The following is a 15187-nucleotide window of genomic DNA, read 5'->3' on the forward strand; positions in this document are numbered from 1 at the left end:
AGGGGAGGGGAGGGGAGGGGAGGGGAGGAGAATGTAAAAAATACTAGAAGAAAATGTATTCACCTATCTTTGCAATATAAGTCAAAAAGGCTTTCTACAAGATATAACCTGAAAATTATAAACTGGAAAGCAAGAAAGAAAGAAGATGTGAATATACGAAAATGTAATTTTACCAACAACTAAGAGCATTACATATAATTTTCATAGATGACAAGATAACCAACAAAAAGAGATGTCAACTGGTGTGGAAAATGAGCAAGGGACATGAATACGCAATAAACAGATGAACAAAGCCAGGGAACTAGCTCAGTTTCACCGGAGGTGGAATATCCTTCGGGACCACACAAAACTTAAGACTATATTGTGTCCCTGGAGCTCACTAGCCTCTATTTCCTCATCTACAAAGCAGTGCAAAAATCCCCATCTCACAAGGTGTCATAAGGAGTAAATACGCTAATGCATACAATACATCCCTAGTGCCTGACACATAGTAGATGGTCGTTTAATGCTATCTATTAAGAGCTAGTACTATAAAATGCTCATTGTAGATAATGCATACTGCAGAGAAATAGTTAATGTAGAGGTCCAATGGCTTTCAATAATCCATACTTCAAGGATGATAAATATATCCTGACTTTTTTATATCAAATACCTCAGTGAGTCTGAAAATTTTACTGTAACACTCTTCTATTACCAATTTTTGAAAAAAAATCCAATTATCATACTGCGGGCACCCCTCTTCATATACATCAATTACCTCCCTTGTTCTTTAAAGGTTAAAGAATTTACTTAACCTGCTCTCTTCTGGATATTTATATTATCTCCAGTTCTTTACTATTATTACCAATGCTCCAATTAACTTCTCTATTGTAAAAATATGTTGCACATTGGGGCAAATTGTTGGGGAAGAGATAATCCCCTTTTAAAATTCCCAAAACATATTCCAAAATATACCTTATAGAAATGACAGAACCAAATGACATACCCACCAAAAGAATCGTCTCACACAGAATCTTTCCAGCCATCGGCACTTAAGCAGGGAGAAGCAGATCCAAAAGTTACAGCAAAGCCAAAAGCCACAGGTGAACTGGCCGAGAGCCTCCATTCACTTGCTCCCATTCCCCACAGCTCTTGGATCCCATATAGAGATGAAGCCTTGTATGGTCTTCCGTTTACTCCGCTTGGCATCCATCTCTCTTGTCCTTGTAACTTCTAAAACTTCCCTCTGGGAAACGACCCTGCTCCGCACTCTTTAAAATTGCCAGGCATGGTGAGTTGTTTCCCGAGGGTGGGCCCAAGCCTGATTAACTTGATGGTAACTTTCCTGACAAGTGAAATCTTCTGACAGGTGAGGCAAAGACCACAATATTATCCAGAAGATCGTTTTCCTTGGCTCCTGGCTTCTGTGTCCTAGAACTGGCCTATTTGCAAGACTGTCTTCAGCTCTTTCTCTTCCTATGAGTTCTGCTGCAGCCCCGTATTTCCTCACTGCTGTACAGTTGCTTCTGGCTAAGTATGCCAGAACTGACTGCAGATGCTCTAAAACAATCCTTCCTGATTAGGGGTACAGGGTTTTTTTTAATATATGCTCAAATATATTAAATTCTTGAGGAGATAATTCTATTTCCAGGCATAAAGGCCTTCTAGCCTATCAGTAACTGTGACCCCAAACTACGTAACATTTTTTTAACATTCCAGAGGCGTTTTAAATTTCCTTCCCCCACCCCCTTTCCATTTTATGCATTTGGTACCGGGTCTCATTACACAGCTCAGACTCCTAGTGATCCTCCTGTTTTCAGCCTCCCAAGTGCTGGGATTACAGGTGTGCACCACCACGCCCAGTCACAATAGAAGTCTCAGAGCACCCCAGGGGTGGGGCCAGCATGGCATGCCGGGGATCAAACCCTGGTCCCTGTGTCTGCCTAAGCAGGTACTTTAATCTGCTGAGGTATCTGGCCGGCCCTAAATAACATTTTATACTCCTGGTAAAATACGTATATATGTATATATGTATGTATGTATGTATTTTGTATTTAGTACAGGGTCTCACTACACAGTTCGGACTCCTAGTGATCCTCCTGTTTTCAGCCTCCCAAGTGCTGGGATTACAGGCGTGCACCACCACACCCAGTCTCAACTGATGTCTCAGTGCACCCTTAGGGCAAGGTGGGGCTGGCATGGTATGGCATGGCAGGCCTGGGATAGAACCTGGCCCGTGTCTGCCTAAGCAGGTGCTTTAATCCATAGAGCTATCTGGCCAGCCCTTGGTAAAATATGTATTTTAGAGAAAAATGAAAGGGAAAAAATTATGTTATATAATGGCTTGAAGGAAGGGAAAGGAGGAGAGGGGGAAGAGAGGAAGGGAGAGAAAAGAAAGAGAAAGCTAGAAAGCTAGTTCATCCTTTGTCCCTCTAGAGAGGCCCTGTTCTACTGACTTTCGTGATATTACTGAAATTCATTGTAGGGGCACTTCTGGCTTTTTCTCCAAGTGGATTCACAAAGAAAATCTGAGGCCAGGAGATGGGATTTTCCTTGTAATTTAGTAACAGCCTAGAAGGAATTTGCTTTTTCTTATATGCACCAAGGACATAATCAGTCCAAACTCTTCATCAGCAGGAGTTTGATTTTAATTGCATCACCTTTACAAGGTTACAGTGGTCTTGGAAATGACTCACTGGAGCATTCTGAACCTGCAGCAGGGTAATGTGCTCGCCACTCCAAGGAGGCTGCTCAGGGGCAATTCTACCATAGAGGAGCAGTATGTATTCACCATCTCAACTCTTAAAACTCCAAAGAAAACAGTAAGCAGTCACCGTTGCTTCCTCTCCAGTCCTCTGGCCAGGCTGTGTAGGAGACAAGGGCAACTTCGGCTTTGCCACAGCATAAGGCCCTTCAGGTATTGCTGGATTAAGTGACTTTAAGTAGTGAGTAGAACTACAGTTTCAAGACATGAGATTAATTGAGATAATACACACGAGGATGCTATGTGAAGTGTGATTCAAATGTAAGGCATCATGATCTTGGTGATCTTGCCAGTCTGCTCAGTGAGCGACCTCTGAAGTCCAGAGGAAAGCCAGGGTGCAAGCATCCTTATGAAATATTTAGTGCAAGTGCTGACTCAACATGCCCACAGCGCCTCCTGGTGGTTAGTCTCTGGAGGAGCACCTTCTGAAACCCCATTCCCCCACCCTGGTTATACAAAGTACCAAAGCATCATACTTACTCCCTTCGCTCTGACTGTCTTTGTTCGAATTGTAGACCTACAAAACAGAAAATAAAATATTACTTGGGTACATTTCATTTATTTTTATTCCTTTATTGGATATAGGGTTTCACTAAACAGTTCAGACTCCTAGTGATCCTCCTGTCTCAGCCTCCCCAGCACTGGGATTACAGGCGTGTGCCACCTTGCCCAGTTTCAGGGGCCAGCACAGCACACCTGGCATTCCAAGGCCAGAACAGCACATGGTACCAGAGATTGAACTCAGGTCTTTGTGCTTGCCAGGCTGGTGCTTACCAAGCTATCTCCCCAGCCCTATTTGGGTACATTTCATAGCACCCTACAAGTTCACTATTTAAAACTATTACGGGGGCCAGGGAGATGGCTCAGTGGAATAAGCACTTCCCAGGCAAGTGGAAGGACCTTAGTTCAATCCCTGGTTCTGCAAAAAAAAAAAAAAAAAAAAAAAAAACTACTATGTTTCCATTTTTCTTATTGTGTACCATGAGATGAAAGAGGATTTCTAGCCTGAGAATATGAACCCTTTCACCAATGATCCACTTACTGCTATGTGCTTCAGCTGTTCTTAAATGTGCACACAGCACCCATGAAACTTTATTGCAGAAAAAAATCACATTCAATCTTTTTTTTTTTTGGGGGGGGGGGGCAGAACCAGGGATTGAACTCAGGCCCTTGCACTTGCCAGGGAAGCACTATTCTACTGAGCCATCTCCCTGGCCCCTTTTCATTCTTTTTTTTAAAATCTTTTTTTTTTTAAGCAAGTAAATTTGTGTGTGTATACAATCAAAAAGGAGAGAATTTTAAAATTAGCTATAAACCATTGAGCATTAACTGTGCACCGAGGAAAAGTGCTAAGCAATTCACACAAATGATCTCGCATAATCTACACAACAATGCTGCCTGGCAGGAGCTGTGATTATCACTGTTTCACAGCTGGAGAAGCTGAGGCTTAGAGAGGTTACCTGAGGTCTCACAGCTCCAAAGTCAGGGCAAAGGCACATGAATAAACCGTGAGACTTAACAGGTAGGGAATGAGATCAGCCACTTCTTACTCCATATGCCTCTGTAAATTTGTTATGAGTAGACAATATTATATTTATAATAAAAAACCCTTAAGTGATTTGTGGAATCATAAAAAGAAAAAGCAACCCAATACAATAAAAAGCAAAGTACATCAATATAAAAGCTTGCTGCATGGGTCAGCAAGCATTTCTACAAAGGGCCAGAGAGTAAATATTTTAGGAGTTAAGGCCAAGAGCCAAATCAATATTGCACAAGTTCTTAGATAACAAGAGAAAATTAATTTTCACAGAATTGACAAAATTCTAAATATAACAATAGTGGAAATTTTTGAAATACAAGTCTGCTAATTAGATGAATACTTTTTGTTTGCTTGTTTAAAGGGAGGATGCCACTTAGCTCAAATGGAGTGCAAAGCTCGTGTTCCTTATAATCAGCCAATTGCAAGTGTGCATCCACATATACTACACATGGCTCATGCACTAGACAGAAGCAATGGGGTGCTGGATGTGTTCAGTGAGCTATAGTTTGCCTATCCCTGATACTCTGTCACTATTAAATAAGACGAAACTTCTGCTTAAAAGACAAAAAATAGTGCCCAAACCTTATTTGGTAGTTAAAATTCTACAGGTATTGAAAGCTACAGGGTAGTGATGGCAAATCTTTCAGTGCTTTCAATGATACAAATGGCCTGCTGAGGCCCCGTACGAAAGGCTCACCACCCAGCAGTGATAGCCACAACGTAAGCATCTATCCATTTATCCACCCCAAGTGATTCTGACAACCACTCTGAGCAGAAAGCCACTTAACCTCTAAAGGAACCACGCAAATCACCTCTGAAAAGAAAGCCACTGAGTATGGAAAAGACCTTTCCCTGCTAGGAAGCATGGATAGAAATGACAGGCCAGGAGCTGGGCAATGGGTCCAACTCTGCCACAGCTGTCTCACATCAGTGGGTAAGGTTCCTACGCTCCCTGTGCCTTTATTGTCTACTCTGTGAAATGAAGTAGTTGCCCAAGAAGGTCTCTGAATTATAAAACTCTAAACACAGAAAATAACTGTCAATATTTTTTCACTTTCTAAAGAAGACTGAAACTGTACTCACTGATTGAAGGTTAGAAGGCTTTGGATTAAAGAAATAGGTTTCTCGTCTTAAGGAGGATGCTCTAATGAATAAACATGCAAAAGTTCTAGAGACTCTGATTCTGGCCTACGCTTCACCACCGGTCATGTCACACGGCTGAACATTATTTCTTCATTTACAAAAGGGAGGTGATGATGGCCATCCTGCCTATCTCTCCCAGGACTGCTCTGAGCATCACTAAGCATGTGAAAGAGAAATGCTTGGAAACTACAGAACCAATGCAGTACTTTGGGCTCTACTACTGGGAAAAGAACTGCTTGACTGTCGTGGAATTTGAGAGAAGGGCAAAAGGCACCACAAAGTTCAGGCAGAGGCTGACACAGAAGTTGTGTGAATTTCTGCCTGGAACATAGAAAATACAGGTGCCTACTTTCTCTCAGCAGCATCTTTATTATGTGTATAAATGAAGAACTTGAACTAGCTTGTGGTTCTCAAATGGAACGTCAAAGTACCTGCACAAGGATCCCCAAAGAAGCGGGGAAAAGGCCCCTATCTTTTGTTTCTATGGGTTTTAGTCACACAGTTGTCAAACAACAGGATGCTGGCTTTGAAAAGTCTAAAGAACTCTCGAATGGGTAATTCCTAATGTTACTTGAAATTTGTTCATTCACGTATACATTTAACAAATACCAAGTACCTATAATAACCAGGCAGTGCCTTAGGTACCGAGGATACTGGTCAATACAATAGCTATGAACTTTCTCATTAGTGAAGAGAAATACTTGTACAATTATGATATCTTCAAATATTGATGTACAACTGAAACAAAAAGGGGTATTATGTGTCTGATGTGGGGGAAAGCTCTTCTGAAGAGCTGGAGTTTGCACAAGACCTGAGATGGGAAAAGGCTTGGCCTTTGGGAAGGAGGAAGGTCAGTGTGGCTGGCAATCACAGCAAGGCAGAGAGAGGCAGGAGAGGAGGACAGGCAGGGGGCAATCACCTGCCTGCAGTGCCTTGTGACTCATGAGTGAAACAATAGCCAGGTAACAGCTCAGACCAGCGATCCACAATGACCAGCATTGAGTAGCATTGGAAAGTTGAATGAGAAAAAATAAAGGAAAAGATCCTATTTGGACAAGTATTTTTTTCAGCTATCCTTAATCACTGTACTTCTCCCATTAAATTCAAACATTCTGTCCAAGAAAAACTTGTTCCTATTTATAAATGGCAAAAATCTAGAAAGAAAGAATAGCAAAACACAAGGCTGTCAGCCCTTCTTAATTAGGAGGTGAGTTCATGCCAAATTACTTTCTTTCAAGGTTTCCTGGGTCTCATGAGTCCCCTCCCTGGAACACCCAAGCATTCCCTGAATTCAAGAGATGTAATCAATGAGCCAAAGATGCCAGAAACATGTGCTGCCCAATCCTGGGGGGCTCGGGCATTAATCTCTGTCTGATTTGAGTAAATGAGCCAAAGAGAATGAGTTTGAAACAAGGCTAATAAGCCGTATTTGCCAGGACTACATGACCCAAGACAGAAGGCCTCACCACCACAGAGGCCAGCTGGAGGCATGACAACAGCACTAAGCAGGAGTGCCTTTGTTTGCTGAGCACTTATCTAATGCCACACATGACAGTATCTAATACTTGTAACACCCTATGGGTTAAATCTAGTGCTATTCTGAGGCTCACAGTTTATCCAAGAACAAAGAACTAGTAAATGGTATACAATCCTAGCTACTACAAGAATATTCACATCCCCTCTTACCTGTCTAGATAGTAGCAAACTCACACAATTACGCAGTATGCCAGTAGTTGGTATTATGGTTTATAAATACCTTCTATATTGGCAGAAGTAAAAGGCATCTAATTCACCCTTTGGAACTGGTTAGTCTGCTGTAGGCAATGTTTCTTACATAGATCACATAGTGTTCCACTAGACTGGGGTTCAGAAGTGACAGCAATGTCCTGAAATAAAAGGTCTCTTTGATGGTAGCTTTGTCTAATGATCAACAGTTACTTCATATGCTTTGAGGTGTGTCTCTTGAGTTCCATCTTCACAGGACAGAGCCCAACCTTGAGGATCAAATTCAAAGGGACAAAAGTCATGAAACAATGCCTGCATTATGGCTTCTGGGAAGACTGAAGTCTTCTACATACTTTCTCAACAACGTATGTAACTTAAGCTAAGTTTAACTATCTTGCTTAGCTAGAATACTCCAAGATTTGAGTATTTCTTCAAAGTGTTTCAGCCTTTTGGCTTTGTGTTCTTTGATGTAGGTATGTTTCAGTTTCTGCTGGAGCAAAATACCAAAATGTGAAATCTACTAAATATCCAAGCCAACAAATATCTATTTTCTTACATATGTTTCTAAAGATAGAAGTTACATGTATTTATCTTATCAGGGTCTACCTGAGTCATTAAAAAGTTTCAACATGTACAGTAACTTAGCAACAATGATGATGACATAATCCCCACTGTCAGACAGCATGCCAGGCGTTCTACAGTGGTGTTCAGACCACCTGACTGTTCCTGTCCCAGAGATGAGAAAACTGAGGGCTGAGGGGAAGCATGGCTACTTGGTCACAATAAGCCAGATGCAAACAGGAAAGTTTGTGCAGGAAATGCCATAGTCATTTCCAGAGCCTGCGCACCTAACTCCAAACCACATGATAACTAAGTCATTGTGGTGGTGGTGCGTTAAGGATGAGGATGACATGATGACAAGGCAATGGGGTGTTACAGGCAGCTGGAGCAAATGAGTCAGTAGAAGAAACACTTAGCCCTGAATCAGAGAAAATGAAAGTGGGAATGGCCCTCAGATTCCAGCCTGAAGTATCCACCACTAACCCGTACAACCAGCTAGTAGATGATGGAGAAGTAATACTCTATTCGCTCCAAACCACAGCCCCATCCTGAAGATAAACACCAGGGCAAGAAAGTAGGCTTTTAATACAAATCATGGGGGGCCAGGAAGATGGCTCAGTAGGATAAGCGCTTGACTGGCAAACTCAAGGATCTGAGTTCAATCCCCAGTTCCGCCAAAAAAAAAAAAAAAAAAAAAAAAAAAAAAAAAAAAAGGAATCTATAATACAAATCATGGGGTATTGTAATTCTAATAGGCCATACCCAGAAGCTACAATAAGAGTATAATTTAATAAATTAAAAGAAGGTGCAGATAGCCTTCATATGCTTTCTCTGTACTAAGATGTGATTTTGCAATAAATTCTGTTCACTGCTGAGCCAATTCAATTTACACCTCCCTGGAGAATTAAGAGAGACTATACAGAGTCATTTGGATTGCCAGAATTTTTCTACGGGTAACCTTTATTACCATTATATGAGCCATAATGAGAAAATATAGAGAGGTACTTCTTAAACATGTAAGTTAAAGGTGTAGGTTAAACAATAATGAGGTAAAAACAACCTAACTTTTCTCACTGACACCTTGCTGAATTAGTAATTGGCTACACCACACTTTGGATCAAGATCTACACAAATGAAGGGTTATGCAAACTTTTTAAAAGTGCTGCTCCTACCTAAACTGTACTGTTTTACTTGAACTCATTGCCAAATTCTATCACTCCCCAAGATCTCTTCCAAGTAGCCTGAGGTACCTCTGCCTCTTCTCTCCCTGAATTCTGTAGACACAACAACTTCAACACATAAAGAACAGAGCTGTAGAGCCAGTATCTTAGAACGCCGCACAGGCTGCTTCTCCATCAGTGGGCATTACCTTGTCCCTCTCCCTGTGAAAGCTTGTATTTCTGATTTCCTATCTGTGGTGATAGATTTCTGGTAATCTGCTGCTTAGGTTCAAAGTTCAGCTTTACCATTTACTGGCAATGCGCACATATCACTGAACATGTGGAGACCTTGACCTTGTCATCTGTAAGAGGGGATACACTCCTAACAGTCCTTGCACAGGGCAACAAATGCGTATTTCATGGCCCAACGGCCATTCTATAATGATTAACTTCTCTCATCAATGCCACTATCATTCCTTTCTTTCCTTCTTACGTTTTTTATTTAAAATATAGTTTTCCTAGTGAGGGAAAGCTATCCACAATAGGAAAAAATGGCCAAGGATGGGAATTCCTTTAAAGAGACTCAGTAGCTGGCTTCAATAGCAACATAACATACCCAGCTGAGACTAAGGTAAGATAAGGTAAGGTAAGGTAAAGGAAGGAAACGAAACGAGAACAGAAAGGAAAGGAAAGGGAAACAGAAAGGAGAGGAGAGGGGAGGGGAAGGGAGGGGAAATCTAAGTCAAACTTTTAGAGAAATTATTCTCAATTATTTAAACAACAGACAGCAATCAAAAATAAAAATAATTGGACTGGGGTGATAGCTCAGCAGTCTAAATGCCTTCCTGGAGAACCCAGGTTCAATCCCTGGGACTACATGCCATAATGGCCCTGGAATCCCGGGTGTTCTGTGCCATCCCCCCAAAATGGGCATGGTGGCATGCACTTGTAATCCCAGCCTGGGGAGGCTGAAAACAGAAGGATCACTGAGTCTAAGCTGCATAGTAAGACCCTGTATTGAATAAATAAATTAAATAATTTTAAAAAATAATCCCCCACTATCAATTACTTTTTAGTAGCTATTATGTGCCAGGCATCATACTACTAAGCCTTTACATAATTGTTTTATTTCATCCCCAGGCCTACGGAATAGTACCTCTGCCTCTTTTTTGTAGTGTTCTATGGGTTAACTAACCTTCTAAAAGTTCCACAACCAGCAAGTTACAGAACTAGTATTTGAACTAGGCAGGCAGCCTCCTTTAGACTGGAGTCTGTACTCAACCACAACTTCATACAACTTCCCTACCCAGTTCTGCTTCCCAGTGGAAAAAACAGCTTGGCAATTAACAAAGAACTCAAAAGAAGCTAAGCAGTAATTAAGGTGGCAACAATGCAACCATTATGTAAGAACAAAATTTCCACTCGATTTAAACATAACAGTAATTCTACAAACTTCCAATTAACACAAGTATGGCAGCAACCAAAGACCACAGCCAGCTTGAGATACTTTAGGATGCCCCAAAACATCCTTCCTACAATGAGCAGATACACAGAGACTTGGCCAGTATTACCAAGAAGGGCGGCAGGCAGATTTCTCAACAGAGGAGCACATTAGAATATTCAGCAAACTCCAGCAATAGCTAAACTTAGGCACTTATAATAACACCTCCAAAAAGTGACTAGTAAGACACCCAGGGTCTGAGGAATGCTACCCATAAAACCCAAGAAAGGACATCAATTTCTGGATCAGAAAGACCCCTCTCTTCACAGATGTCTGCAGGTCACACAAGCAAAAGCTTTCAAGAAAAAAACCAAGTCTGACGTATAAGGGGAAGAAACCAGTTTTAATAGTGTGGAGTAAATAAAAATGTATTTCAACATAAAGGGACAGTGTTCTGGGAGCTGGGTACAAGTTCTCTGCCTTCTACCCCAGTAAGAAATGTGTCCCTCATCCCCATGGTCCTAGCGACAAAATGTGCTCAAAATAATAAAAATAAAGAGAATAGTAAAAAAAAAAAAAGAATTGGTTGCCGTGGGAGGCTACTTCAAATATAAAGCCAATAAAATTTATGGCACTCTCCAATAACCTAATCCTGAACAAATGTCAAGACCTCCTTTTGTGTGTGTGAAATGTCAAGACCTCCTTTTGTGTGTGTGTGTGTGTGTGTGTGTGTGTGTGTGTGTGTGTGTGTGTAGAACTGGGGATCGAACCCAAGCCCCTGCACTTGCCAGGTAAGCGCTTATTCCACTGAGCCATCTCCCCGGCCCCAAGACCTTCTTCTTTCTTTCCCAGCAGAATTACACATAAAGTGCAGTAACTGCCATATGAACAGCCACTCCAAAAGTACTGGTTTAATGAACAGGTTTTGAGTAAGAAGGAGTAAGACAGAAACTGCAATATCCCACGTCAGTGAGGATGAGGACAACCCATTGACCAGAATGCAAAGGCAAGCCACATCTGTCACTTCCAGGTGATTGCGACTCATTCTTCTCAACATCTGGCAAATTCTCTATGAGTTTTTACCTTCTAGAGAAATGGAAAGATATAATGCATGTTTTATTATGAGAAAATAGATAACACATTTTCCTTTATTTGGCTTAACACAAAGCTATCAAAATCCGTCACATAGCTATTTACTTTCTATGGTCTACTGCTGCATGGTAGTGCCATACCCAGCAGGTGAAACTGTGTTAACTGCTTCAGCCTCTGGTGCACTGGGGGTTCTGGAGCGAGTGCTAAGGAAGGGGCTGCTGGACTTGATGGTCCTGGACAGCTGCCTTTCCAATGCTCTCAGAGACCCCTGAGGACTCAAGCCCTGGGAAAGGAGCCCTATGAAAGGTGACCAAATGGTGAATGCGAATGGCAGTGCTCCTAAACCCATTTGGATGAGCTGCTGACAGCCCCTGGAGCTTCTTGCATACCATGACAACAGCATGCTAATGAATGAAATCGCTGCTGGAGGTTCATGTGGCCATGGCAGTGATGATGGACAGAAAAATAAATGCTGTTTTCTATTAGTACAAGCATGGTCTGCTGCTTTATACCTTATGGATACAAAACGGAGGGTTTGTACTATTCTTCAGTAATACTGTAGGAAAACACAATACCTCCTGCAACTAGCATTACTGCAGCTACGTCCCTCTTTTTCTAGAGAGTTCACCCTCATTTTCCTAGAGCAGCTAACGCCTCCACGGAGTTTGCTGGGGCTAATCTGAATTTGGCCTCCAGGTTCAGTTCTGTGATCCAGACCGTGAACTCCTGCATGCACATGCTTTGCCTCAGGCCATATGCAGCACACATGACTTGCTTGTGAACTTTTTTTTAAAAGCACAGTTAATGGAAATGAGGCCCTGCTCCTAGAACATGTCTGCAGCTTTCATGGACAGCTCCACCACACCCAGGCAAAATCTGAGTCAAAACATTCAAGGGAAAAGAAAGCCAAGAGGATGAAGAGACACTGGATTACAATCATATATCATTTAAGCCTGCTTAAACATACCCAAAAGTTCATTCTGCTCCTTCCACAGAGAACCAGTGACTTTCTTTTTCTCTTTACTTTTAAATCACGCTTCTGTGGCTTCCAGCCAAGAGCTGAGGGATATATAGATAAAAGTACATTACAGAAAGGCCTACTTGAAGTTCATAGGTTACGCTACAAGAAGGAAAAGAAAAAGTGAGCATCAAAGTAGAAGAGAAGCCAGGTATGGTGGCAAGTGCCTGCAACTGTAGCACTCTGGGAGGCTGAGGCAGGGGGCCACAAGCCCAGCGCAGAAACTCAATGACGTCCTGTCTCAAACTAAACATGTGTTTTTAAGGGTCTTGGGAAGTAGGGGGAGCAGAATGGGAAAAACCCCTGTATCTATGCCATCCTTCAGTCTTCCCTTCCTCCTACCTCATGTATCTAGTGCCAAGTTCTATCAGCCCAATCACTGACATATCTGGAACTGACTTCTCATGCCTATTTCTTTTTCTATTGCCTTAGGCCAGACTATTTGCCTTCTTACCTAGACCTTGACCCTGCTCTTCACCTGGTATTGCTGGCTCCTTTCTTTCTTCTCTGTTTTAATCAGTCATACACATTGCTTCTATAAAAAGTTGCCCTAAACCACACCTTTGGTTGGAGAAGAGCAATTCTTAAGGTATCAGACCAGTCTTCAAATTCTCAAGGGGTTATCAAGTGAAAGAAAGGGAACATTCACATTCCTGAACAAAGGTGGAGGTCAGGGTAGAATCTGCCTACCAGGAAGGCAGACTTCAAATGCCCACAAGGAGCTGGCAGTGAAGGACTCTTCATGGTCCACTGTTGCAGTGAGACTGGCCCTGTGTCTTCCTGCACAGAGCACTAAGTTCCCTCTCACCGAGAACACAGTCCTGGACTGGTAAATTTAGCTCCAGTTAGGATTAATCATTGCTAGTCTGTCCTTTCACCTGTTTGAGTCTTGGGTAAATTCCAGAACAGGAAAAAATGAATTTAGATGAAGGAGAGGTAGCCAGTGTATACTGTAAACTCTGGAGATTTCACATCAGGCCTAATTACAGCACTTCTGAGCACCATGGTGTTAGAGGATCACTTAATACTTCTGAGTCTATGTTTTCATTCTACGGTAGAACTAAGTAATAGTACTATATTTATGAGTGCTGAGAGAATCAAAAAGAGTTCTCACAGTGCCTGAAGGCACTCAAAATGTTGTACTTCACAAAGACTTCCTAATTTTATGGCTCCAGAGAACCCTAATCCAGTGATGGCAGATTTTCAGACCTCTCAATGACACCAGCAGTCTGCCGTAGCATGTGTGCCATAGGTTTGCCACCACTCCCCTGATCTCTCCCTTCTTGGACTTCTCAGCACTCTTATAATCTGTTCTTTCAATCTTAATGCTTCTGAGTACTTTTTCCTTCTTCATTTCCAGTCTCCAACCCAAGCAGTCCTTTGATGACAAGTGGGGAGGAAGAGTCTTTCTGGCAATGAGTACAATGCTGAGCACATACTCCATGCCTAAGAAACTGCTCTTGAGGAAGGGATGAGGGGCTTGAGGCAGAGGATACACATTTTTATATGACTCCTGTGGGGTCAGAAGCAGCTCCTAAGGACCTCGAGGAGCAAACTGTCCTTATCATAATGCTTCCGTATTTTGAGTGCTGCTGGCATTACTGTACTTCTCCATGAGAAATCTCAAACAAAGCAAGTATGATTTCCAAGGGAAAGTGAAGCAGTTCCCCCTGGAACGTGCAGGAGGTAGGTTCCCCCAGATGTCCAGGGAAGGAAGGCTTTTTATTGTCACTTATTTTCAGTCCCGGTGAATTGAGCATGAACAAAATGTCTCTGGGGTTATTAAGCGCTGATTGTTGCGGGTGCTCCCCCTCCTCTGCAGGCTTTGATTTGTGTTACATAAACACTGTTGCCATGGTTATAATTCAGGAAGCTTTGTTACTTGACCTCAAGAAAAATTCAACCTCAAATTAGGGTAACATTGAGTCTCTAGACCACAACAGACCAGCAGAGTGTAGGATCTGCCAAATTCCTTCTAGCTTCAAGCTTCTAGAAGGAACTACTGTATTTTGGGTAACAGGCAAGCAACAAGAAGAGGAAGCACTGTGATGTTATGCAATTTCCTTCCATTTCATATTCAGAAATCCTAAAAACCCTTCTAAGCAACTTCTCTAGCTTTCAATTGAAGATTAGAGTCACAGCCAATGTAAACAAAACCTGGATGCAAATGGAAAAAAAAGAAAGAAATCTAAGTAATATACAAAACAAAAAAAAAGTATTACAGGCAAATTTTCAAGGCAGTGGAAAGGGCACAAACGCACTCAGCATCACATGTGTAACAGTTAAGCAGACAGCAGGTTCGCTGAAGCACAGAGGACATGGCCAGGTCACAGCACAAGGGGTCTTCTGGCCCTAACCTGTCCTGGCTTCATGCTGAGGCAGCATTAAAAAGTAGAAGTGAACCCACTAGTCCGTCAGCACACTGTTTCTATGGGGAGAGGAAGAACCACCGCCTGTCCCTCAGAAAACTTTTAAAAACTTGCAATCTTCAACAGAGCGTCTTTATGTGTTCCCCCATCTCCTACCATGTCCTTGGAAAAGTTACACAGCTCTGTTAGCAGAAGAGGGAGCCTCGCTCTTCTGTGCTTTGGGAATGTGCAAATGAGACATTCCCCATTACAGTATGCAGGGTTCTGAGGTGGGAGTTCATGGGGTTCATGTGCTGCTCCAGCCCAGAAGAAACCACAGCCAGAGCATGAGTCATGCACAGTGCTGCTCCTCACTTGCAAGCCCTCCTTCCTCCAGAGGACCTAAAGCAGGGGCA

At 42.2% G+C, this 15187-nt stretch overlaps 1 protein-coding gene across 5 annotated transcripts in view; it reads right to left on the reverse strand.

Moving 5' to 3' along the window:
* The window catches only part of Arhgap26 (Rho GTPase activating protein 26), a 466344-nt gene that overhangs the window by 199917 nt on the left and 251240 nt on the right, over positions 1–15187 (reverse strand). For all 5 annotated transcript variants that reach the window (XM_023704062.1, XM_023704060.1, XM_023704061.1 and 2 more), the window contains exon 12: positions 3224–3260. In XM_023704062.1, the coding sequence (XP_023559830.1) occupies positions 3224–3260 (37 nt within the window). The remainder of the gene's footprint in view (positions 1–3223; positions 3261–15187) is intronic.

This window comes from Octodon degus, unplaced genomic scaffold (genome assembly GCF_000260255.1).
Source record: "Octodon degus isolate 3935 unplaced genomic scaffold, OctDeg1.0 scaffold00185, whole genome shotgun sequence".
NCBI lineage: Eukaryota > Metazoa > Chordata > Mammalia > Rodentia > Octodontidae > Octodon > Octodon degus.